Source organism: Microtus ochrogaster, chromosome 10 (assembly GCF_000317375.1).
Source record: "Microtus ochrogaster isolate Prairie Vole_2 chromosome 10, MicOch1.0, whole genome shotgun sequence".
Classification (NCBI taxonomy): domain Eukaryota; kingdom Metazoa; phylum Chordata; class Mammalia; order Rodentia; family Cricetidae; genus Microtus; species Microtus ochrogaster.
In genome coordinates, this window is record NC_022016.1 from 49,234,284 (window position 1) to 49,261,322 (window position 27,039).

The 27,039-nt window shown below is 52.6% G+C and overlaps 1 protein-coding gene across 1 annotated transcript; it reads left to right on the forward strand.

Moving 5' to 3' along the window:
- Grhl3 (grainyhead like transcription factor 3) lies at window positions 1-27,039 on the forward strand. Its single transcript, XM_005353044.3, has 16 exons — window positions 1-189; window positions 10,380-10,566; window positions 12,513-12,574; window positions 13,541-13,886; window positions 14,132-14,205; window positions 14,756-14,909; window positions 15,037-15,148; window positions 16,067-16,161; window positions 17,980-18,138; window positions 18,580-18,658; window positions 18,769-18,902; window positions 19,600-19,634; window positions 20,620-20,708; window positions 21,459-21,544; window positions 23,710-23,774; window positions 26,787-27,039. Exons 1-16 carry the CDS (start codon window positions 173-175, stop codon window positions 26,899-26,901), a joined length of 1,809 nt encoding a protein of 602 aa, XP_005353101.1. The 5' UTR covers window positions 1-172; the 3' UTR covers window positions 26,902-27,039.

Here is a 27,039-nt window from a genome sequence, read left to right on the forward strand (position 1 = left end):
CGCGGGGAGCCGCTGTCAGCAAAATCTCAACATCCAAAGCGCAACATAAATCAAACACTTTCCTGGGTAGGGAGGGAATGTCCGTGTCAGAAGAGAGTTAGAGACGAGCAGCGGGCAGCAGCGCCTGGGTGCCAAGAGAAAGATCGCTGGAATCCGACCTCGGAGAAGGAAGATGTCTAATGAACTCGAGTGAGTAGAGCGGAGGATGCCTGGCCTCCCGGCCTCGCCAGCACGGCCGAGGCTGCCTGGGGTTCCCTGCAGGGGAAGAGCAGGGAGGCCGGCGCCAGGATTCACACGGCAATTTGTAAGGGTGAATGAATGGGCTGACGATCCTGCCCTGGCGTGTTGAGGCACGCTCAGCTCTCTATCTAGGGCTGGCTGTTTCCCTGGGAAAATAGTTTTTCTTTCTCTTCGTGTTGAGCAGTTTCGAGGAAGGGAAACACAGGGCTGGCTGAAACTGTGACTCTTGGCATGGCGTTTTGATACTGTGAAGGGGCGTTGGAAAACAGAGACACTTCAGCCCTGTGGATGCTTTTTCTCCTCTTGCCAAAAGGAACTTCTTCAAGGTGGTTCTCGGAGTTGTCTTAGGCACAGAGTTGAGTTTCTCTAAAGATTCTTGTTTGTTGAGTTGGAACAATCCCAAGAGAGGGTACTACAGTGTAGAGGCTGAATACATTCTTACTGTGCTGGTTCGAACCCAGGGTCTGTCCCTCCCAAGTTGTTTGTTCTTGAACAAGTCATTTGACTTACTCATTTTCCTCATCTGAAAAATGGGAACAAGAATGCTTTTGTAGGATTCTTAAGTGTGCTGAGAGCTGTAAAATACTTACCAAAGAGCCAGGTCTGAAGCTGAGTTCAGTAAAATGTGGTCAGTTTTACCCAGAGGCAGAGGTAGTTCTATAGCTGGGGAAGCCGAGGAGTGATTGTCGGTGAGGTCATCTGTGTTGCCTGGCAGGTGCATTCCTGCCCACATCTGGGATTCAGAATCACCGACTGGCTGCTGCTGACCTCACTCTGGGCCTCTGCTTCAGGTCCAGACTTAGAGAGGATGGGATAAGGTTAGGGTGTGGACAGGGAGCAGTTGGAAAGGCTGGCGCTCTGGAACACCAGCTTCCCTTTCCCCCCATTGTCGTAGGTGGGTGAGCAGATGCGAGAGCTGAGTAGTGTTGTGCCCTCCCTTCTCTCTCTCCCCTTGGAGCTTTTCCTCGGCAGGTTAGGAACTGAAACACTTACAGGCAAAAGAGTTGGCGGATCCTAACTGCAGACAGGATTCATCCCACCAGCTGGCTCTTAGGTGTGCCTGGCTCAGCTAGCTACACTCACTATGTTGGCCAGTCACTATGTTACGAGCATCCGATTTATTTTTTTATTTTTATTTTTTTATTTTTTTGTTTTTTTTCGAGACAGGGTTTCTCTGTGGTTTTGGAGCCTGTCCTGGAACTAGCTCTTGTAGACCAGGCTGTTCTCGAACTCACAGAGATCTGCCTGCCTCTGCCTCCCGAGTGCTGGGATTAAAGGTTTGCGCCACCACCGCCCGGGTCCGATTTATTTTTGAATGGATTCTTGGTACAAGTGTTGAACCCAACTAAAGTAAAAAGTAGAAGCACTATGCTGGCACCTGGGTTCAAGTCCCAACTCCTCCTCTTATTACCTGAGTGACGTTGGGCAAGTCACTTTGCCCAAGCCCTAGACTTCTTGCCCGTAGACTCTTATGTCACAGTATAAGCAGCAGTGCTTATGGAGTTGTTATGGGATTTTAGAACAGTGATTGCTTTAAAGCCATGTAGGAAGTATGCTAATAACGTCTTTCTCACTTCATGGAGAAATGGGCATTTCTGAACCCCCTTGTTTTTATTTTCCCAAACTTTGAACACACACATACACACACCTGAGATACGTCCCCAGCACAACTTAGACGTGCCAATTAAACTGCCAAGACTGCAGACAATCTATTCAGGTTGCTCCTTAGGGGGTATGTGTCCTGCAGCTGGCTTATTTGAACGGAAGATTTTTTGCTTGTCCTTAATGGTTTGGGTTTGAAGTCAGATGAGCGGACAGCAGAGGCTTCTCCATTCCTGGAAGCCTGTACCTGCGCGTAATTGCATGTCAACTCTGAAGATACTATTTGTGATTACAATGGCCGACCCTGGGGGTTCAGCTGCTCCTATAGCTGGTGTGTGTGTGTGTGTGTGTGTGTGTGTGTGTGTGTGTGTGTGTGTGTCAAATACTTGGCTTGCAAGTTCTGAGCTGCTGCTGCTACTGCTGTTATGGCTTTGGTCTTGATGTAACCTTGCCTGGAAAAATCATGCTCAGCCAAGCAGCCATCTCCAGCCCTCAGAGAAAGAACAACTTTTCGGCCCTGGGGCAGTGGTGAAAAATCAGGTTTGCATTTGTTTCAAGTCAAGTTGAATGGATTTGCCCTCCCTGACTCTAGTTTTCTCACTAGTAAAATGTGGACAGCACACCTACCTGGCAGGGAAGCCCTGGGGTCTGGTGGCCCACCACCTGGCCCACTAGCCCCAGGCCTAGGCCTCCGGTGGGAGGTGGGCCTGAAAAGGCTGGGCCCTGTAGTCAGAAACCAGCTCCAGGCAGCTGGTGGGTGGTGAGCACCAGGCCTTTCATGTGGTCAGGCCCAGGGCCTGGCGCCTCTGCCAGCCACCCTGGTGCTTCCAGCCCACAGCCTAGCAATACCCCGAGGCGAGAGCAGCCTGTGAGGGTTCCTGGAGCTGTGACCTTCTGGCTCCACAGGGAAAACAGCCTGGACTTGCACACTGCCCACTGTGGGCCTGGCTAAGTGGGCTGTCAGGTACAGACCCTGGCCAAATCTGGAGACTATGGCTCTCTTGAGAGCCAGATCCCTGGTGACCATTGGCCTCTTTGGATTCTCCTGAGTGTCCTACAGTGTGCAAGGCTGTCCAAGACACCTGCTGAGGAATTGGGGTGGGGGGTGTCACCACCTTTCATACACAGTTGGTCCATCCTGGGGGCACCATGCCTCAACACCCTGGGCTCTGCATCTAACGGCCCGGGGGTGGAGGGACTTCTGCTATTGGGAACAGAGAGTGAAAAATGACCACAGAGGAAGGCCCAAGGCTTGAGGACTCACAGCGCTCCCCCTCCCCCACCACTACAGTCCACAGTGCTGAAAGAGTTAACCCGGAGCGCCGCCCCGCTGCGGTTTTGTGGTCGAAACCATGATTGCCAGGAGCAAATTTTTGTCGTGCACGAGGTGTGTTATTAAAAGTCGGAGTTACGGGGCTGGTGAATGAAAAGTTAAAAGCCCTCATTAAACTCCGGCTGTAAAACGGGGCGGAGAGGGGGCGGGGGCAAGGGTGGTAGTAGTGGTAGTAACGGCAGTGGTTGCGCATGCGCCGGGCTGGGAGGCGCGGCGACCTGGTGTGGTCCAGACCAGCTTCTCAAATCCTGTGCTGCTAGGTTCAGACAAAAAGAGGGATAGTGGCTGAGCCCGGAGACCCCCGACTACACATAAGACACTTTAAGAAGCGCTTGATCAGCGCATCTCTTTCTTCCTTCTCTGTAACTGCAAGAGGAATGGGCGTGTCAAGTGACACTGATTAGCCAAGATCTTCTGGAAGAGCTGGGGTCTCATGGGGATCCCAATCAGAGCCAAAACTTCTGTGCCTAGACATTAGGTATAAGGACGTAGATCGATTCCCTGCCTTTTGTTTTTCTGTAGGTTTCTCGTTATGTATGTATGTGTGTGTGTGTGTGTGTGTGTGTGTGTGTGTATGTATGTATGTATGTGTATATAAGAGACAGTGCCTCTGTGTACCCTGTCTGGAACTAAGTAGCTCAAGCTGGCTGCTTTCAACTCTTGATCCTCCTGCCTCAACTTTGCCAGGGTTGGGATTACAGGTGTGCACCACCACACCCGACTCACAATTTTATATACTTGTGTTTTACAAGCCTGCGTAACTTTTGAAATGAGGTAAGGGAAGAGGGAGTTATTATCTGGAAGAAATAATTATTTTTGGCTCATCCGGAACACCATTCTCAGAACGTCACTCAGAGCATTTGCCTGGCACATCCAAGGCGCTGGGCTCCAACCTCAGCCCCACCACTAACAGTAAATAAGTTAAAAATGAGGTCCCTGGCTCATCCTCATGTGGGAACTTGGATATGCAAATTCTTAGCCCTGCCCTAGATGTTCTGAATCAGAAACTCTGGGGGTGGGGCTGGCCATCATTTGTTTTAACAGGCCTTCCAGGTGATTCCGATGTGTGTTCGGGTTTTAAAAACCACTGGCCTAAAAGACCGGGTAGAGGAGGTGTGGAGAAAAGAGGCCACAGACCTGCTGTGTCACTGCTGAGTCAGCAGACCCAGAGGGCCATCCCCCCCCCACCCTGCGTTCCTACACACACACACACACACACACACACACACACACCCGCCACGCTGCAGGGTCACAGCTCTGCTTGTGGATTGGTGACAAGCTCTTCCTGCGAGTATGAAACAATGACTTAAAAAAAAAAAAAACAAACCACCTCTCAGAGCGTGGGTGAGAAGAGCAGGGGCTGGTTGTGTCAATCAGTCAACTCTCTTCCCTTCACCTGATGGGGCTCCCCCTCTCTAGTACATCTGCTTCCTACAAAGGCTCAGTGAGTTAAGGCACTGGTCACCAAGTCTAATGGCCTGAGTTCAATTTCTGGAGCCGGAGGGTGAAAGGAGAGGACCGCCTCCTGCAAGCTGTCCTCTGACCACACGTGACGTTGGGCAGCATGTGCTTGCATGTGTGTGTGCACACAGACATACACACATGCATACATATATACGCATATACATTCATGTAAAGAGTTATTCCCCTTGGGTCATCTCAATGAGCCATTGAGAACTACGGACACGGGGGACGTTGGAGACTAGACACTGTGTCCCCGGCACTCAGCACATGCCGTCCACCACAGAGTAGCCCTCGGCGAATGTTTGTTGAATGAATCAGTGAGCAACTGAAGGAAGAGGTGCTGATCTCTGATTGACAGGTAGATTTCAATTTTGTTCCACACTTCTATTTAGCAGTAAAGAAAAAAAAATATCAGACAAGAAATCAAGAGAATAGAGCATAAAAGAAAAACTCCCATACTGGGGAGAGTTTCTCAAAGGGCAGAAAGCGAGTTTCTGGTATAATTATGAAATGGCATGTAATTAATTCGAACGCGGCCAGCTCTTATCTGGAGCCTGGCCTCCGTCAGCTTGCCCACTGCATCCAGATGGGAAACTGGCCTGTGCCCTTGCCACTTAGCCTGGAATCTCCAAGAAGGCCGTCGGCTGCCAGGAGGAGATGACCAGGAGAAAGTGGGCTTGGGACGGCTGCTGAACGCGAGCATTTGGGGCGACGATGCTAATGGGATAGTTCGCATCATGCCGTGCTCGCGTCCCACCCGCTCTGTCTCACCGCATCTTTCACTGGTGTTGCTTCCTGGACTCTCTGTGAAAATGAAAGACCACGAGTAGAAAGTCCTTAGCTGACGCTTGGTACTTCATGGTTTCCCAGGTGAATGGTTCCTATCATCACATTTTGGTGAGGCTCTCACTCCCATCTTCCCACAGAGATACAGAGATGTCAGGTTGCTCACTGAAAGACACACAGCAAGGGCAAGGCTGGAACCCAGGTCCAAATAGCACTGGGGCACACCCCTCCAACCACGCTGCGTCATCATTCAAACTGGAGCCACTACACATTCTTGTCCTGTACCCCACCATTTCCCCTAGGGAGACCCCTGTCTCATGTGGACAAGGCACATTTCATAACATGAAAACCAGAAAACCAGATGGACCGCTGGGAAGCACCAGAACCCTGAGGCGCCCCCGTCATGCTCAGGAACACCTTGCGTGGGGCTGGCTGAAAAATGATTCCACTGTGAGCCGTCGTGGCAGGGCGTCCCTGTGGGTGACTGGGAGTGTGATTGATTACTGCTGATGAAGCTGGGTGGCTCACAGCTGGGCTTGGCAAGTCACTAACTGGGTGTATCTGGGTGTCAACACCCAGCTCAGGTGGCCCCTGGGACTCTTCCTCCTTAGGCTTAGGGAACTGGAACCCAGCTTGCCCAATCTAGGTACTTCCAGAGGTGAGGCTTGAGGCTGCCCCCTTTGGCGGTGGCCTTCTTCCCATTCTGCTAAATGCACACCCCTAGATTACGGAGATGCCTGTAACATGTACGGTTATTGACCTCAGAGCTGGATGGGTTGCTTCAAGACTCCTGAGGTGCGTTGTATGCTTTTAGGTCTTACCACTTCTTTGGGACTTCATGTCTAAGGTCTGCCAATACCCGGAATTGCCAGGGTTCTAACAGAAGGAAATGGGCGGAGTCTACTTAGTCTCCCTGGGAATCTGAAGTGGTTCTGTCCCAACGCAGCAGCCACTGTGAGTCAGAGCGCAGCTGGGATAAAGCCTTGCTTCTCCACTCTCGGTTTCCTCCGTGGTGGAGCGTGCTCAAGTCAAGGCGTGAGGCTGACTGGGCATGAGACAGCTGATAGTGCACCCTTCCCATGCCAGGGAACACACACACACACACACACACACACACACACACACACACGCCTGAAGGAGCCAGGCCTGGGGAGTTCCTCCCTCTTGCCCAGCTTTCCAGCTCTCTCCTCGGTGGAGAAGAAGGGATGGGAGGCTGTGGGATGTTAGCTTTGTGAAGGCTCTTGATGTGGCAAGCTGGAGACCCCAGTTCCGGGCCTGATGTGTCAGTACCAACACGGATCAGTAGCCCTGTCCATGGGTGTGTTCCGTGCTATCAAATTGGGCCAGTCATAGCATCCCTCCCTACCTTACAGGCACATTGCAGGACCTCAGATATGACAGGTGGATGACGGGTATGTGCTGAAAAAAAAACACTATGCAAATGAGAGGGATTATCAAATCCTGGACTCCAGGTTCCTTCCCCATCAGCTGGCCTTCCTTGAGTCAAGATAATACATGCAAAGCACCAGCCTCATGCCCAGCACATAGTATGGCCAGCCAGGCTGAGACCTTGGCCCTTGGTTCGCAGTTGGAAGGTCTCAGGTCCTTCCCACCCATCTTCTCCCTGTACCCTGCGCCTCTTTCTCGATAAACATCCATCATTACCACCCCAGGGTTCAGGCAGCTCCCAGGGCCTCTGGCTTCTTCACCACTTTCTTTACGTATTTAATATTGGCTGGCTGGCTTGTCTTCATCCTCCATGATGACAAGGAGAACCCTGTCCTGCTGTCCCTAGGGCAGGGGCTAGACCACGGCAGTCACTTGACAAATACATGCTAAAGAGACACGGGACACCACGCAAAAACGCAAACCATAGGTTTTGCTTCCCTCCTCCATCCCTGGGTGTAAAAGGGGCTTATCATGGAGTTCCCAGGTCAGGTTCCCAGGTCACCTCCTGTCTCCCTTGTCTATTTCGGTGTCTTTAAAGTAGGACTGATAACCACCATGTGTGTTGGGAGACTCTGCCAGATAAGGACTTCGAAAAGCAAGGCAAGGGGTTATTACACTGTCTGCCTCGTCTTTTGACTGGAGCTGGTTCACAGCCCAGGGCTTGTGATCATCCAGGGACCTCAGGCAGTCTCCCCTTCGCCCTCATTCTGGAGTACCGGGGTGACGATGATGATGATGAGGGCCCATTTACAGTGCCATTATTGTTGGCAGGCTCATACGCACATTTCTTAAGTTAATGCATATAATTCTCCTAACAACCCAGGAGAGATTAACTCTGCTGTAGAGTAGCCACCCGGGGTTATCACTCTCAGTGATAGCGCTGTATTCTCATTAATATTCTTCCCAGCATTTATCTCGAACTAAAATTAACTCACCTGCCTGTTTATAGTCTGTCAGCTCCAATTAGACAAAAAGTTCCATGGGAGCAGAGCCTTATCTGCCCTGGACTTGGCTGATTTCCCAGGGCCTGGAAGAGCCCTGACTGGCACATGGGAAACGTTCAATAGACCCATCTAACAGATGGGGAAATTGGCCGAGAAGGCTAGGTACCTTCCTTCCTCAAGAACACACAGCTCCCCAACTCATGAGCTTGTGTTACTTCTTCTCAGGGTGCACTGGGCTCTCTATGCTGCGCCCTGATAAGGTCTGAGGTCATCACAAATGTGGCCCAAGGACAAGTCCTTTCCTGACTAGCTCTCCCCTTCTCTGTCTTGGACAGAGACATCAACTGAGAATCTGGGCAGAACCTAAGGAGGGTGACCTCATAGGATGGGTATCACCTAGCTTCCCCTTTGTTCTGAGCCGCCGAATTCCTTCATGGAAGCTCTTTCCCATTGCACCTGTAGCAGCTCCTTCAGCGTTGGGCTCTGCCTCACCCACTGGGCCACAGTTTTTCAAAGAGCACAAAGCCCAGGTCCTGGCTTCAGGATTTGGCACCGAACTCTGCTGGCCTTATACACAGTCAAGACTTCCAGGGAGCAAATTTCTTAGCTTTAAAGTGTGAGGTCAGCTGGTGGCAAAAGTGGGCACGGGCAGCGGGACTCCGGGGCTCTCAGCTCCTGCCCAGGAACCCTTCTGTTACTGTCTCACCTATTCGTGCCTCCTGCTTGTGTGGGTGAGAAATTCCTCTGCGCCTTGTAGAGAACTGGTTCAGTGTATTCCAGAGGAGGAAAATTTCCAGACTAGGAAAGGCTTCTGGAGAGAAGGTGAGTGGGGGCTGAGAACTGATACTTGGAGTCCAGGCAAGAGGTCCGAGTTCAAGTTGAGCCACCAGCACTTCCTGGCTGAGAGGCTCTTAGCAGGTGGTGATTGAGTCTCTGTTTCTCCTTCTGTCAAGGGGATAGTGGTGTTTGTGTCTCGGGACCGTGGTGTGTGACAGATGAGGTGCCATCAGAAACAGTTGGCATGGTGTCTGCCTATGGTAGATGCTTAAGATACTTGAGGGGCTTGTTTATCAAGGAATAAGATTTGGGGATCCAGAGGGAAGCATTGGAGACCCTTGTAGCCCAGGAAGACTCCCATATGAAAACGCTGTCCTTTTGTTTTGAGTTACAACCCTATTGTTTTTTATATTTTATATTTTACAAAAAGGGTCAGAAAAAGGAATAGTCCTACAAAACCAAGACTGGCCATTTCTTAGTCAGTAGACCAGGAGTGGTATCCCAGACCCATGTGTGACCAAGCCGATAACACAGAAGCCTCTCTGCATCTAGCTCCAAGCCAGCTTTGAACATCGGTGCGGTATGCATACATTAGGCACTCCTTATGTGCCAACAGGGCGTGTGTGCATTGAGCATTTATGTGCCAGGCAGGGCTTTCAGCATCTTCTCAAGTGTGAATCAATGTTCCGAGTCTGCATAACCCTACATTTAAGATCCTTATTCATAAATGAGAAACACTGTGAGCCCTGGCAGGCCTTGCTGACCAGCAGGGGAACAGGGAAGACAGGGTCCCTCAGATATCTGCTGCTTGTCCCATGCTAGCTTAGTTAGGGAGTTCCCTAGCCTGGGGCCTGGCAGGAACAGGGGCTCGTTCAGTAAGTTCCTCTAACCCCAGGCTTGGGGGCCAGTGAGGAGGGGCCGCTTCACACCCCTCTGTCTCGAGGCCGCTTGTACTCGGATGTGCCTCGCTCGTCATGCTCCTGCAGCCGGAAGGTTTCTATGTTTTTCCTCGATTCAATAATCTGCAGGCATTGTGACTTTCGTGGTCTCAGGACAACCTTGGGAGTTATGCTATGCTGCGCCGTCTGGAAGTTTCATTTTCTGGAAGAGTGTTGCCATGACTCCATGTGAACAGTATGCGCCATGGGAACACTCTGCGGAACTTCTCAGAGGCCAGCACTGTGGTCCCTGTGCCAAAAGTGAGGGCATCAGACGCCAGGTCTGCAGCTTCTGCATTGCAGATCAATTTGGCATTTGTCTGTATCTGAGGCTTATTGCCTAAGGTGGCAGAGGAGGAAGTCTCGCGTTCCTAGGGCTGGCACCTCCTGGCAGTGGCAGGAGCTGTGTCTTGGGGACCTCCCTCTGAACCTAGAAGAGATAATCCCATTTGTGTGCTTGTGTTTGCAAATGCATGTATATGTGTACACATTTGTACACATGCTTGTGCGCGTGCTGGTGTACATGATATGCGCATGTGTATGTACACACATGTGCAGGTCAGATGACAACTCTATCAATCTTGCCTCACACACTCTCCATCCTGCGTATTTTTGAGGCTGGTACTGACCTGGAATTCACCATCTAGGCTAGACTACCTGGCTAGTGAGTCCCAGGGACCTTCCTGTCCCTGCTTCCGCAATGCTGGGATTACAAGAGCACATGACTTCGTCTGGCTTTTTTTTTTTTTTTTTTTAACCTGAGGACCAAACTCAGCTCTCCATGCTTGTGTGACAAGCACTTTACCAACTCTCAATCCTCAAGTGACCCCCCTTATCTGCCTGCAGTTTCAGGTCTGTGCGACTGCTGAAGAATGACCCTGTGAGCTTCCAGAAGTTTCCCTACACTAATGAGGACGAGGCCTGGAAGACGTACCTGGAGAACCCTTTGACAGCCGCCACGAAAGCCATGATGAGAGTTAACGGGGACGACGAGAGCGTTGCAGCCCTGAGCTTCCTCTATGACTACTACATGGTACGCTTGCCACCTCGGGCCACGTGCCCGCTTGTGTCTCTGATGTCGAGCATCAGGGTTAGCAGCCCCTCCACCCCGGATCTCTGCAAATGGCATCTCCCTCTTCCTGATTAAACCCTACTGTCCGCCTGGGCCTCAGCCCAAATGCCACCCATTTACTCATGGTGTAGGGAGTGGGAGGTTCTCCTGGATCTCCAGTCTGTATCACCAGCTCCTTCCCTATCATCTCCCCTTTCCTTCCGAACACTGTGTGCCCATATATTTCCATCTCCCTACAAGACAGCTCCTCGAGAGTGGGCACACCGAATGACCATTGCTGAAGCCCCAGGAGCCCACATAACCCGCCACCTGGTGGACAGCACATACCGGTTGAAAGATTCCTGGCTTGGCCAAGCATCTTCCTCCCTACCTTCCCCACTGGCCATCCTTTCTGCCCTGTCCCTTGGGTTACCCTAGCCTCCACCGTCCTCACCCACTGTTCCAATCCCACCACCTGCAGCAGGTCTCTCCTTTTCCTGAGTGTCTTTCTGTCCTTCTGCCTCTGCCACCGTGCTGTCTTTTCTTGTCCCTGAGGCCTTGGTTTTGACTCTGGTGACTATTGGTTCTCAGGCATGGGCATTGTGCCCTTTCACCTCTGAACCTGTCGTCAGCCACAAAGATGAACTCACAGCACACCACCCCATCTCCACCTCCGGTGCCTGTGCCAGGCAATGCTCACAGAGTGCAGCCTGCATCCTCACAGAGCATCCATGAGGTCTCAGTGCTTTGCTAACCCAGAGCTCCAGGCAGCTCTGCCTGTCTGAGTCTCTGGACTGACACAGAGAGCGATGCTGTCTTGCACTGGAAGATGGCTCCAATGAATCTGCCTGGATTTGTTGAGGCGACCGGTCCTGGATATGAGCATTAAAGCCACCTTGTGCAGGGGTGGGAGGTGGGGGTGTCCATCCACCCTAACGTAGGGAGGAAGGTGAATTCTCCTCATGACTGCAGAGGCCCAGGGAGGCCAAAGTATGTGGTTCCTGACAGGAAAGGCCCCAGGCTGTCTCTGGTCCTCATCCTAAGAGAGCATGGCTCCCCTGCCTGCCATCTCCCCACAGACTGGCAGTCTCTGGATCCTGTCTAGCTCAGGCCAACAGGAGGGAATTTGAATGGTTACTCCAGCTCAAGGCCGTGATGGAAGCCAGAATTCTCCATCCATCTTCAGATCCCAGCCTGGGGTTCACAGGGTGAGGCTGGATTGTAAAATAAAAAACCCAGAGCAAGAGGCTGCTTCCTGGGCTGTGCCTTCACCCCTCGACCCTGCCCTGAGCACCTACAGCTCTTCAGGGCTGATTGTGTTTTTACACATGAGGATAAGAGATCCAGAGGGGTTAAGTACCTTGCCCAAGGACACACAGCCAACACGTGGTATATCTATGAAAGGAATAGGGCCCTGCACTGCTTGCAGAAGAGTCTCTGGCCCTCGGTCTCCCCACCTAGGGCATAGCAATGGTGTTGACAGGAGCTCAGGGTGGTGAGAGAAGTTAAATCAGAAAGCATTTTGTACAGGGTCTCACTTATACAAAGTGTTCTTTTTAAAAGGGGCTCTGTAACTTTCTATTAATCCATAGCTTTAGAATATCTTGAAGCAGGCATTATAACCCCCTATTTAACATTTGAAGAAATCAAGTCTCAGGTATAGTCATTTATCCAAAGTCACAGCGCCTTTAAGCAATGCGGCCAGTCAGCCAGGCTGGTCTCATCTCAAAAGCTCAGAGAAGCTCTTTCCACGCTGCAGCTTGGGGCTGGGCATCAGTGGTGGCTGGAGCACCAGCCAGCCTGAACAACTACTTGATTTTCTCCCAAGCACACCAGGACCTGGCCTCAGCCACTGGAGGGTGGGAAGCTCCGAATAGCCAGGTCCCAGCCAAGAGTGACCCATCGATCTTCCTTTCTTCTCCTCCCAGGGTCCCAAGGACAAGCGGATTCTGTCCTCCAGCACCGGTGGCCGGAATGATCAAGGAAAGAAGTAAGGCTTCTCAAGGCCACCTCTGCCTCTTTAGACTGTTAACTGCTCTGCTCTGTTGGGGACCCTTGAATGCAGGCTGGTCTGCCTGTTGAGCATAGGGGTGCAGTGCTGGGACCCACAGTGCCTCTTGGGACTCCTTATTTTAATTTCCTTTAAGACCAGAAGAAAGGTTGGGTGGTGGTGTACACCTTTAATCCCAGCACTCAAGAGGCAAAGACCAGAAGAAAACAGTGTACAATCCAGACTGCAGTCTACCTGTCTTTATGTTGGTGCAATAGGGAGGCTTCAGAACAACTACTACCTAGCTGGTAGTGCATCGCAGTGGGTAGAGTGCTTGTGTACCATGCATGAGGCCCTGGGTTCAATGCCCAGCACCATATAAAACCAGATACATTAGTGTATGACTTCATGCCTGTCATCTCTGCATTTGAGAGGTGGAGGTTGGAGAATCAGGAATTCAAGGTAATCGTCAGCTACTAAGTGAATTTAAGGCTAGCCTGGGCTATGTAAGACCCCATCTCAAAAAAAAGAATCTGATGATATCAACCGAAGAGTTTTGCTAAGTTATAATAAAACTGTGCTTTAACACATATAAACATACACACGCACATGCACACACGCACACACACCAGATCCCAAATACCCATACCATGTGGGCTGGCGTTTACTGAAAACACACTTCAAAGCCACAGCTGGGACAGCCTCAGAGGCAGCTTTCCTGCCCAGGCTCCAAACCCTCCTCCAAGAGGTCAGTCAGCTGACTCCTGCGAGTCTCTCCCCAGCCTCTGGCCTTTGCCTGGCATCCACGCCTATTAGGTGTTCTTCTTGAGGTGGTCTGTGGCTCCAGAGTCCTGCTTAGAATCTAGCTTCTCACATGCTGGGAGGGCCTAAACCTTCCCCAGAGTCACCTCATCCGTCCAGCCTGTGGAGAAGGCGTGTGCTCACTTCTGCCATCTTTCCCCCCAGGTTCTACCACAGCATGGACTATGAGCCAGATCTTGCCCCCCTTGAGAGCCCCACGCACCTCATGAAATTTTTGACAGAGAACGTGTCCGGAAGCCCAGACTACACAGACCACCTCAAGAAGAACAACCTGATAGGCTTGGAGGGGGCTGTACAGACCCCCGGCAAGACCGCTACCCTCCCCCCAGGTCCAAGCAAACTGGAAGCCAGCTCCATGGACAGCTACCTCTTGCCCACCAGTGAGATATACGACAATGGCTCCCTCAACTCACTATTCGAGAGCATTCATGGGGTTCCACCCACACAGCGCTGGCAGCCAGACAGCACCTTCAAAGATGACCCACAGGAGGTGAGGGTCTGCCCTGAGCTCCTCCCAGCTCCCTGATATATGTGTACATGCACATAAGGAGAGAAGACAGTACGAAGGTCAGAGCTGTGCGATCGATGGGAGAAAGTTCTAGGCCTAAGACTGGGCTGCCACATGCTGCTGTCCAAGTTGTACACAGCACAGCCTGCATGGCCGTGTATGTGCAGCCCTGGGCTGAGCCCCTGCAACCTGAATGTGCTCATATATTCTCTCGTGTTTCTCTCTAGTCACTGCTCTTCCCCGATATCCTGAAAACATCCCCGGAACCCCCATGTCCAGAGGATTATCCTAGCCTCAAGAGGTAACTTGATTTCCTGGGACCTTTGGTCATTTCGGCAGAACGCTGAAGACAACTCCAAAGTATCCGTAGTAGAACATACTGGGCATTCATAGCCTGTTTCTGGGCAGGGGGCTCTAAGCTCAGCACCCCGTTAGAAAGAAACATACCTATAACCTCATCCCTTGAGAGGCAGAAACAAGAGGATTGCTGTGAGTATGAAGTCAATGTGGGCTTCATAGTGAGTTTGAGACCAGCCTGGACTATATACTTAGTTCCTGGCAAATTTGAGCTACATAGTAAGACCATGTCTCAACCCTCCCAGTACAAAGAAAACCGAAGCTTGGTTGTCCTTAGTCCTCCATGGCTTTGTCCCCACTCTGCCTCTCTCTAGTTATCTCTGGACCTCCTTTATTCATCTAGAATGTGACCCAACAGAGCTATTAAATAGACTCTCCCAGGACAGGAAAGCGGCAGGTCACACAGCAAGCCCGCCACAGACCCAGGTCCCTGCCCTATGCTCCCAGGACGCCCCTGCTTGGAGCCTGCCTCACCACCCTCCTGCTCTCCACAGTGACTTTGAGTACACCCTGGGTTCCCCCAAAGCCATTCACATCAAAGCAGGCGAGTCTCCCATGGCCTACCTCAACAAGGGTCAGTTCTACCCCGTCACCCTGCGCACCCCAGCGGGAGGTAAAGGCCTCGCTCTGTCCTCCAGCAAAGTCAAGGTGTGTGGGGCAGCTTGGGGAGGGGTGCTGGTGAGCCTCTGCTGGGGGAACACTTGCCATGCTCTGGGAGAAGAGAGCCTGGCGCCTGGGCCTTCAGACCAGGGTGACATGGCCACTGTACTTGCAGAGCGTGGTGATGGTCGTGTTCGATAACGACAAGGTTCCGGTGGAGCAGTTGCGCTTCTGGAGGCACTGGCATTCCCGGCAGCCCACCGCCAAGCAGCGAGTCATCGACGTGGGTGAGCATGAACCCCGTGCCCTTCCCCCTGCACCCCTTCCCTCTCCTGAAGGCACAGTGCAGGAGACAGCATCCTCTGATGGGCGCAGCAGCCCCTCTTTCCTGCTTTGCTCTGGGATAGACAGGACATGGGACCCGGATGGTGCCGGTGAATAGGCCCTGTGATGTTGGCCACCGTGGGGAATAACGGTGGAACTGACCTGGTGGCTCAGCTTACCTAGCATGTAGGAAGCCCTGGATTGTATCCACAGCATGGCATAAAACTGGCATGGTGGTGCAGACTTGTTATTCTTGCACTTGAGAAGTAGAAGTTTAAGGTCGTCTTGACTACAGAGTTCAAAGCCAGCCTGGGGCTACACTGTCAAAAAAAAAAAAAGAGGGGTGGCTGTAGACTGGGACCCTTGTCCTGGAACACTCCCACATGGCTCCATTCTTTCCTTCCTGCCCTAATGATATGTACCCTCCCTTCCTATACTTCATTTTATCTAATTGTCAATGGTGGCCAGCTGCCTGGCTGTGTAGAAGTGGGAGACGATTTAAGGACTTGGCTGAGAGGCTCCTCGCTCGAGCTTTCCTTAGCTGTGTGACCTTGAGCAAGAAACCCAGCCTCTCTGAGCCCTACTTTCCTCCTGTGTAAACTGACTCTTCAGAGAGTGAGGAGGATTTTACCGAGGTGTGTGGTGTATCGGGGTCGCATAAATGACAGGACCCCGACTCCAACCCCTGCTGCCCTTGCTATGCTGTCCCTGATGCACTACCTAAGAGATCTTCAGTTTCACACCCCTCAGGGGAACCTCTATAGCACAGCTGGGGGGTCAGGCGCATGGCCTTGCCTGGAGTAAGGTGCGGTTCACAGCGTCCCCTCCCCGCAGCATCCTCGTCTCTTTCCCGCTGTCCTAATGGTCTCTTGCAATTGCAGCCGACTGTAAAGAGAACTTCAACACAGTTCAGCACATCGAGGAGGTAGCCTACAACGCGCTGTCCTTCGTGTGGAATGTCAACGAGGAGGCCAAGGTCAGTGTGGGCTTGGGTGGAATGACCAGTGACCACGTCTGGGAGGGGCTTGAGGGGCCTCAGGGTGGTGCTGTCCACTGTGATGAGCCTCGAAGGGGTGGTGGCAGTCATAGGCATCACGGGCCAACAAGCTGGGCCGCACCCAGCCCTTCCACTCCGAAGCCATGCCACTTTCTTAAGCTCATAGCCCCAACTAACTGGTTGTAGTGGGGATCATGTGACCTTGACAATTGTCAGGTAATCAACTCAGCCTGCCCATTCATCAGATGAGATAACTGAGCCTCACAGGAAGGGGCTCCAAGGCCTTGGGAGAATGCTGGCTCTGAAGGGGCAGGGGAGGGCTTGATCCCAGACGTCAGCTTCTTAAGAGACTGTGGGCAGCGGTGAGCTCCCATTCCCACATCTAAGAGGCTAGAACAAGACACAGCCACGGGGTCTGTCAAGTGAGAAGCCAGGGAGAGGGAGCCCTACTGGCTTCCTTCATGGGAGCTTGAACCCCAAGCATTCTTCCCACCCAGGTGCCTGAGCCCATTCCCAGCTAGGCACTTACAGCTTTTCTGTGCAGAGAGCTGTGCTGTGGAAAGGGCACCAGCCTGGCCCTCAGGATGGGGTTTGGGCGATCTGTCTCCAGTCTGTCCTTCCACACCCAGAGCAGGCTCACCACACCCACTGGGCCTGGCACCTCTCATCCCAAAGGCATCTGTGGACCCCTTTTTCCCCTGGGGGGACATAGAGAAGATATGGAGACAGGCAGGGCCCAGCTGGGGTTGTTATTCAAACAGAGCTAGGGGCTAGAGGAGGAGCCTGCCAGTCATGGGAGGTGGGAGTTTCTTGGGAAGGGGGGGGGTGGGCCAGGGAGGTGGGAAAGTTTCATGGGAAGGGGGGGTGGGTTTCAGTGGGGATTTTTCTCACGGCCTTCATTCCCCCAGGCCTGGGTCTCAGTGCTAGATGGGAGCCCGTGGAAGCTGTAGCACAGCTGGGTTGGGTGAGGGGAGCTCCCCCAAACCCTGTGACCGAAGGGGTCTGTGGAGATGCCTCCTCCCATCCCCACCTTTCAGGTCAGGGCTTTTTCCAAGGGAAATGTCCCAGAGACAAAGGCCAGACTGGAGCAGCAGGGTCTGGCCCCCAGCCTGCCAAGGTTGAGACAGGCCCCGGGCTGTCCTTGAGAAAACACAGGCTGTAGGTAGACTTTGAACCATCCCCTCACCAGAATTGCCAGTGTCCTTGCTTGACAGGAGAAAGTGCGAGCTCTCCCAGCCTCACAAAATACATTACCCATCCTCATCTATAGTTGAGACAGAGCCTGCCCAAGCCACGAACTGGCACACTTCCCACTGCTGATCAGTGGGGTCCAGCTCCAGGTTCATGTACCCCGACTCCCTAGGGAACGGGCAGCAATGATTCTTTCTCCAATCAACCTCCAGAGCCGTAGACTAGAGATAATCTAGGTGGCCACTGGCCGCAAATGGCGTGGGACAACCTGAATGGGAAATGCTAGGATCCCTGTAATTGGTCATTAGGGTGAAGGGGCGGTGTCATGTTCTGGGTGCATGGCTTAGCAGGAAAGCTGTGTCCCTAACTCGCTCCAAGCTGCAGAGAAGTAAACCTTTAGATCTAGTCCTCCAAGGACCCTTAGTGCCCTCCCAGGGTGGGGTGCCCTCAGGGCACCCTAACCTGACTTACCAGCACACCCTTCCCATCTGTGAAAGGGAAGGGGGGTAGTGATGCTTGCCTTCAGAGCCCAAGATGGCCGAAGGGTATTCACTGAACACACAGATCTGAGTATGCAACTTATCCGGCTCCTCACTCTGTCCCTAGGTGTTCATCGGGGTCAACTGTCTGAGCACAGACTTCTCCTCACAGAAGGGGGTGAAGGGTGTCCCCCTGAACTTGCAAATTGATACCTATGACTGTGGAACAGGCACTGAGCGCCTGGTACACCGAGCCGTCTGCCAGATCAAGATCTTCTGTGATAAGGTGTGTGTTGGGGGTGGGGGGATGATACCACCTGTTCCTCTGAGAAGCCTGTCCCTCTCGGTCCCTTCCTCTCCATGTGCTTGTCCCATGTCTTCCTCTCTGTATCTGTGTCCACATTTCTGTCCCCTCTCTTCAGGAGCCTGTAAGTATGGCTCAGTGACTCCTTTTTCTCCACAGTGCTCCCCATTCCTGCTTATCTCTCCCTCTTGCCCCCCCCCCAGCTCGCCTCCTCTCCTTCCCAAGCCCTTCATTGTCTCTTTAAGCTCCCTTCTCCATCTCTCTCATGGCCTGAGCTGACTTTGAGGAGGCTGAGCCACATGCTGGTACCTCCCTGTTCCCCACTTTCCCTGTGACCGGACCCACATTTATGAGGCAAACCAGCAGCGGTGGGCACAGCCAACCCCTCCCTTGGCCTTCGGTGAGCACCACCTCTCTTTACAGGGGGCAGAGAGGAAAATGCGGGATGATGAACGGAAGCAGTTCCGAAGGAAGGTCAAGTGCCCCGACTCCAATAACAACGGTCAGTGGATGGGGCCACCTGGGGTGGCCCAAAGGGATGGAGGCCAGAGAGGCTGGTCAGGGGTTGTTTGGAAGGGACCTTGGGACTCAATGGCTTCTTTTTCCCAGCAGGCATCAAGGGTTGCCTGCTGTCAGGCTTCAGGGGCAATGAGACCACATACCTGCGGCCCGAAGCTGACCTAGAGACCCAGCCTGTGCTGTTTATTCCCAACCTGCACTTCTCCAGCCTACAGCGCCCAGGAGGGGTGAGGGCAGGGCAGGTGGAAGCGGGACTAGGAGGGAGCTCTGGATCCGGGAGGGCCTGCCTAAGCACCCTACTGGGGGCTTTACCTGCCACCACCCTGATTGCCCATTAGCGTGCGTGTCTCCAGGTCCTGCTATTTATAAGCTAAAAGAAAGCTGTCTCTGTTGAACTGTGAGGGGTTCAGAAATGACCAGTGACCATGTGGGTATGCAGGAGGACCTATCTATCAAACCAGCCAAGCTCGAGCTCACATGGAGGAAAGGAACAGAGTGACGTGTGGCCCTGAGCCATCTCCTGCCCTCTCTGGGCCTATTATGGTGCCCACCAGACAGCGAGCAGCAGTAATGTCAAAAATGCAGTGGGCTCAGGGGCATTGCTTTAACTCCATCTTCCCGTTATCACTGGTCCCCAGCTGCAGGCCCTGCCACTGCAGCCCCTGGCCTCTGGGTTTGCTGGCATCAGGCTGGCTCACACTCTGCCAGTGGTACCGGAGCAGTTCCACTGTGTCCCTGAGTCCCTGACTCAGCAGCCTTAGCTGGACAGTTCTTCCTGACTTGAGACCCCCAACTCACTTAGGGATTCCTCTGGGCAGAACACTCAGGGAAGGTCCTAGCATGGTACCCATCCCCCTTCCCTCCCCAGATGCTCTACTCTTTCTCCTTGTGCCTGACCATAAATGTCTTTTCTTTTTGCTGCAGGTTGTCCCCTCAGCAGGACACAGCAGCTCTGACAGGTACAAGAAAAGCAGCCAGGGTTCTGTCCTTCTCTGAGCCCATTGCCTCTTGCCCTTCCCCTGTTACCGGGAGCTAGGCCTAGATCTTCCCCTTCCCACTGAAACCGCCTGGGTTTTTATGGGCTTGCCGTACACAGAAAGTTGGCAGATCTCTGGCGAGACACCTGCTTGTAAAAAATAAAAGGCAAAGAAAGGCCTCTGAGATGGGGCTACATAGTCGGGGAACACAGAGCAGAGCTCTGTTGGACGCCCCCCTCCCCAACACATCACCTCCAGAGGCCACAGTCACCCATGCCCTTCCATGTCGGTCACAGCCTCTGCTCCAGCAGCCTTTGGGGACCCCGAATATTTGGAGGGCAAGGCAGGAGGACAGGGCAGCGTGAGTGTGGGCCACAGCTGGCTTTGCTCTCAGGCCATCTGCGGGAATCCATTTCTCTCTGTAGACAGCACGAATGTTCCACATAGGGCTTTCGCTCCAAACTCTCTCTCTCATCACCTTAGACCAGCCCTGGCAGGTCGGAAAGGTGGAGTCAAGGCTCTCCTCTAATGAGAAAACTAGGGTCCGGAAAAGTAACGCAGCTCACTCACAGCCACCCAGCTGATAAGTAGCAGAGGCAGAACTTGAACCAAAGCTGGTCTCCCTCCAGGCCCCACTGTACCCACTCCTTTCTTGGCTCTACACCTCCATGGCTTGCTCCTTCTAGAAGATAAACGTGGGCGGGGCTAAGGCCATGCAAGTCAGACCACCTCCTATAGCGTGTCAGCTCTCTCCATGGTCAATTGTACCACCTGAGGTTAAAGACAGGCCCTGGTCCAGCATGCTGCCGACAAGTGGCAGGGCTGGGGTCTGACCCAGCTTGACCAGCTCCCAGGCTTAGGACGTCACCTCTATTCTGATTCTTTGTTATCCCTTCCTGGGGTCTTCCTGTCCCAGGGATCCCTGGAGGGGCAGCTGTCCTCACTAGTGCCTCTGCTGTCCCCACAGGCTGCCTCTGAAGCGTACCTGCTCACCCTTCGCCGAGGAGTTTGAGCCTCTTCCCTCCAAACAGGCCAAGGAAGATGACCTTCAGAGAGGTAGTCTGAGCCCTCGGGGTCTCTCAGAGCCCTTCCAAATGCCCCCCCAGAGCCTTCCCGTAAGCCCCCACGCACCCCATGACGTTTGCCCTGAAGTCTCCCACCCAAGACCTTATTCACACCTTGGAGTGCATTTATGCCAAGATTTGGGGGTGGCTGAGAGCATGCCAGAGCTTGAATAGATGATGGCCAAAGAGATGGAGGACATCTGTGGCTTTTACCCTGTTTGGGCATGGCTATCCCAGAGCAGCTAGTGCAGGCAACAAGCCTGTTGGGCTGGGCGAGGCCCACGTTTCTCTAAGTGGATTAGAGTAGGGTGGGCTCCCATGTCTGGGTATCTGGCTTTGACATCCTTAAGTCTGTGATCTGGGGGGTAGGATATAGAAGTCCCTGGAGGCTTTGATGACCAGGGGGGAGCCACCAGCACCCAGGAACCAAGCTTAGCCATGGACTTGGAGGGTTTCTGAATATTGTCCCTGATTCCAGAAGCAGCTCTGAAGTAGGGAGCCAAGAACACCCATTTACATACAAAAAAGGTTCAGCGGGTGTTGAAACCCCCTAGTCAAGGTAACTAGCTGCCAGGTAGTAGAACCAGACCCAAGATTCAAACACCCCTGGTAAAGTATGGACAGTCTAGAAAGGGCTAGAAAAAAGCTTGCCCCTTACATTAAGGTCATGCCTTTTAAGACCCGTCTCCATCCCATGAGATCCTTCCGGCTCAGTGTCCCCTCTGTTGCCCTTGGTTTTCAGTTCTGTTGTATGTGCGGAGGGAGACAGAGGAGGTGTTTGATGCGCTCATGTTGAAGACTCCGGACCTGAAGGGGCTAAGAAATGCGGTAAGGTGCCTCATTTCCCACAGAGGGGCTCTGGTGGGCTACTTTTTCAACCCCTCAGCAGGGAGCCAGTGCCCTGCTAGGGGGTATGCCTCCAGGTCTTATCACCCCTTAGGAACCCTGCTCCACCCTGAGAGTCACACACACCATAAATCCTCCTTAATCTGATGACTGCTGTCTGACAGGCCAGGGCTTTTGTTGGCTTTGCAAACCTGTTTCTGTTTTAATGGGAATGAAACCCACACACACAAAAAGGATGGGCCCAGAGACATTCATTTTTCCCTCCCAGGGGGCCTCATTCCTCCTGCTTACAGGACTTGGGGGTGGCTGAGGGTGGAACTGTATCTGGGCAAGGAGACTTTCCCAACCCCCAGTCACCTGTGAGCTGGCAGAACAGCCCAGTTTGGACAAATGCATGGCATCTGTGGCCACCAGAGTCACCAGGGCCTTGGACTTGAGGGCAGAACCTCTTAGCTCAGCACCTGTAGCTGGTAGACCTTTAGCTACCTTCATGGGCTGCTTGGTGGAGGCTCACACGCCAGGCATTTTGTTACGTCTACCACAAGTGCCTGCTTCCCCCCTTTCTCTACTGGGTTCTGTTTAGCAACCCCTCACTCCAAGAGGTCAGAGACTTGGCAAAGTGCCAGTCCAGCCCAAGTTGTCTGCCCTCTGGGCTGTCCTGTTCTTACAGCATATTTTCAGCCTGCTTGGCATCAGCCCCAGGAAATTGGGCTCACAGAAAAGTCAACAACGTCACTTGAATAGAGACAGAATCTTTGGGCTAAGCTGCAGTTTACAGTATTAACCTCATCTCTACCCACTCTTAACTTCTCTGTTTCCAGAGGCGGAGAACTTGCCACTTTTCCGATAGCCCCCACTACCTCTGTTCCCAAAGTCTTCCATAGACAGACTTGACCTCTGTTCCCTAGCAGCTTCCAGTGACAACGCCATTCAAATAAAATCTAGGGACATTTCTAGTTTGGAGAGATCTCTGTCAGTCTACCCAGGACACTGAACCCGATCCTCTGTCAGTGATGCCCAGAGGACCACCTGCCACTGGTGTCCCAGGCCTGGGCATGGCTGCAGCTTCAAGACTGCCAGTTCCACGAGGCACCGGTATTTGACTCTGACAGTGGGCCAGACTAGTCCTTTAGAGTCATTCTGTGTGCATCCAACCTATCACCACACCCATTTCACAAAAGTGAAACTGTAAAAGACGTGGGAATGCTGTTCAAAGTTCTACAATTCTCAGGGTGTGGTGGAGCACACCTTTAACCCCAACATTCCAGAAGCAGAAGCAGGTGGATCTCTGTAAGTTCAAGCCCAGCCTGGTCTACACAGTGAGTTCTAGGATGGCCAGGACAGTGTGGAGAGACCCTGTCTCAAGCAACAATGGAAACACTCTGCAGGGACCACTTGCCTGGGCTCAGTCATGTTGCTCAGTCAACCTCAGAGACAAAGTGGCCTCGTCTGTAGAGGAAGCTCCCACGTGGACATAATGGGCTTTTAGGCACCGAGCCAGGCTTGGGCATTTGGAGCTTGGCGTGCCTCCACCATTGGCTACAATTACTCACTCCTGCCCAGAAGGGGAAACATGGGGTTACCCCACCTCACAGCAGGACCAGCAGCATGCCCATTGCTCCCAAGACAGTGACAAAGTCCACTCATGGGGGCTTTGGTACATGGCAGGATCTGTCCTGGATATATTACATCTAGTCCTCTGGGGTGGACATTCTTGCTGTTGCCACAAAGAGTTTGCACAGGGTCCCCAGCCAGTGACAAACAGATCCTTAAGCATAGATCCAAATGTCAGGCACTAGGTGAGAACCAGGGGAAACAGCAGACATTTAGCAGACATATTATAGACACTAAAATGCAGTTTGCTAAGTATTTATTATGCTACAGCTTATCCTAAGACAATGCAAAATGATATCAAACCCCCATGTGTGGATGTATGGTATAAACTTAGGCGTACACACAGTCCACCAAGGGGAAGGTATACAAGCCAGTAGTGCTCGCCTAGGGAACTAGGATCACTGTGGTTCTCTTCATTTTCCCACAATGCTGATATATATGACTTTGATAGCACCGAGTAAAAAGCAGTGTTAAAAAGTTTGTATAAATCCAGTTATGGCTGCAGGCAGTGAAACCCTACTGTTTCCTTCCAGATCTCCGAGAAGTATGGTCTCCCAGAGGAGAATATTTGCAAAGTCTACAAGAAATGCAAGCGAGGGTGAGTGCCCCTTCAACCCTCCTGTCTGTGGCTCCTCAGAACTGCCAAGGCTGAGTGCACCCTGGTGGGATGCAGAGAGTATGCTCAGTGGGTGTGGAGTGTCCCCCAGTCAGGCCAAGGCCATGGTCGCCTCTCCACCTGCAGAAACCAGACACTGTTCCTAGGCACCAAGGATGAGAGTAGGGGGCGGTTCAAGGATCTTCTCACAAGTGACCTACTGGCATAGAAAGTACAAGGTCACTCACTGGAGGACCCAAGTTCAAGTCCCCAAACCACTGGAGAACAAAGTTCTTCTTTTTATTATTATTATTGTTGTCATTATTATTATTATTATTATTCACTGTAGCAACGACCATTCACGTGACTCTCATATATCAGACCTCAGACCGAGCCTATCATCTAACCCTCCCAGTCACACTGGCAGGTAGATAACATGACCCACATCTTACAGGGAAACTGAGGCTCAGAGATGATAAGCAGGAATGGCAGCTGTGAGCAAAGACACGGTGAGGTGAGAAGGCCCAGAAAAGCCACCCCAGGCAGAAAGCGACGGGAAGGGGCAGCTGCCTTGAGCCCAAGTGGGAATGTAATTGGGGGTTGAGTTGAAGATCCCAGTCAAAGAGCTCCAAGGGCCTCTTCCACCTACAGGCTGGAGGAGGCAGGGGAGAAGCAGCCGTACAGTCCCGGACTTGCCCGTCCTCCGGCTGCACTGCTTAAAGCACAGCGGACCCTGCTAGACAATCTAACTCCAGCTGCACCTGCACAGGGCCCACGCCGTGGTCTGTGCATTCTCCCACTGAGAAGGCCTCGAAGGATAAAACCCATCCCAGGCCAGCTCACCTTAACCTACTCTAGCCTCCCGCGCAGAAGGCTGGGATGTAGAAAAAGGACCCCTTTGGTTTGGGTTGCATGAGAATCTAGAGGGTTTTGTCAGTGTGTGGGGTCTTCCCCCCACTCCACCCCACCCCCATCCTCCACCTCCCACCAAGTTTCGGTTTCATACAGGGGCTCACACACTGGGGTAGAATCTACTTACTGTCTGCTTGCCCAGACAAGCCCAGCCCCACTGCTCCTTCAGTGCCACGCCCACATGCCCTACTTCCTGCCTCTCTTCTGCAGGGCAAATCCCACCCCAGGCTAGGCTAAGCGGCCAGAAATAGCCTTTGTATTTGACAGGAAGCCTAGGAGCCGTGAAGGGAGGGTCTTAGCTCTCTGGCTCCTGGCTCTTTTGCTAGAGCCTTCCCTGTCAATCCCACAGCTGCACAAACTAATTGTGAATGACTTCCTCTGTGGAAGTTCTTCCCTCAGGCCAATTGCTGTACTCAGTGATGCCTGACGCCATCTTACTGGCCTTTAGCTCGGTGGGATCTTCCCATTCCTACAGACGGAGAAGCTAGGGTTCAAAGCAGTGGTCCTGAGTTGGGGACTACCGAAAGGGATTATCAGCATCCTAAAGCGCACTCCCCTCAGAGTTTGACCTCACCCCTTCTCCTGGCTCCTCTGACTACTAAGAAATACGCTAACAAAATCTGTGGCCAGCCTGGCTACTCTCTTTGCCCAGCTCTACAGACCAGGGCGTCACTCCACGGCCCCCGCGGCCATGAAAACCTCAGCCCAAAGATGTTTACCAAGGTCTGAAAGAACACATTTCCAAATTCAAATTCATTCCAAGAAATGTCCACATCAGAGGAAGGTGGACAGTCTCACCCCAAGCCTAGTTTATTCTCACGAACCCTCCCCAAAGTCCTCCTGACCAAGGCAGATAAAATCAATTTTACAGGCATCACAGAGTGCTTGAAAGATTAACCAAGACACTGTTTTTGTTGGCAGCGGGCCAGGGGTTTAACTTGATGATGGCAGATGAAGCTGGAAGCTAGGAAGTAGCAATAGCTCTTGGCAAGCCCCTGCCACTTGGGACCCAGTTGTCACTAACGGGAGGGGTCCACCTTCCCTGGGTCCACCGCCCTGGAGGCACTCATACCTGAGAGCTGACTGGTGCCACTGTGAGAAACAGACAACCCAACCCCGGAGCTGCCAGAGCACACCCTCTCTTCCCCATCCAACCCAGCTCTCTGGCAGTCTCTAGCTTCCAGCCCCCAGGCTAAGATCACCTTGGACAGAAAAAAAAAAAAATCACCTTGCAGTGCAGGGTTCTGCCTGCTGTTATGCCCGAGTTTCTGGTCTCCAAATGAGTTCATGGAGCCGATTTTCTGATGCAAATTACATGAGGGTTTTTAATTCACGTAGACAAATGAATAGTTGATGGATGGATGTGATGGGTGTATAGATAGAAGGATGGACAGATGGATGGACAGACAGATGTATTGATGGTTGAGTGTATATGCCCAATTCCATTACCTGCTCAGAATATTAGCAGGGAAGGGATTAAGTGAAACTCAGGTCACCTCCCAGTGATTTTCATCAGGGAGGGAGCTCTTACAGGGTACCCTTGGCATGAACTGTGGTTTTGGCCCTTCCAGAGTCTATAGCCATGGAGAGTTATAGACTTGGGCTGCCCAGATCCCTGCCTTGAGGGTGGGGTGTCTAGTATAAATCCCCTTGAGGTTTCACCTTAACAGGAATCAAGTGGGAGAGGCGTTGTACGGCCCCTGCCTCTGGCTCAGGCAAGCACCCCTGAGTGGCTCCATGTGCCCTTTTGTTAAACCCAGATTGCCACGCATCCTGAACTTGAACTTAGAGTCCAAGTCCCCAGTCTAATGACTAAAGAACAGGCATTTCTCCCAGAGTTGCTCCTCAGCCACTCACGAGCACCCACACTCCACTCCTCAAAAGGGAGGCCATCTGCCAGCAGGCACCAGCGCGGTACGACTGGCAGACTAGGGCTCCAGCGGATCCTCGGTCACGGGGAGTGCCCACTTTGCAGTCTGGTTCTGAGGGTCAGAGGAAGCTACTGTGGTACCTACAGTATGGCTATCATCCTTGCTACTCAGGGGGCCAGGATACAGGGGCTTGCCACACACTGCAACCACAGATCCCTCTTCTCTCTTTCAGAATCCTGGTCAACATGGACAACAACATCATCCAGCATTACAGCAACCATGTGGCCTTCCTGCTAGACATGGGAGAGCTGGACGGCAAGATCCAGATCATCCTGAAGGAGCTGTGAGGGCCCAGCCTCAAGCGTCTCAGCCCCAGGGCCTGGCTCAGGCCACACACAACCTCCCTTCCTGTGTCAGCACTGTTACTTGAACCGCCTTTCTTGGGTCGAGGTCTCTCGAGCCACGCAGTCAGTGATGTCAGGGCC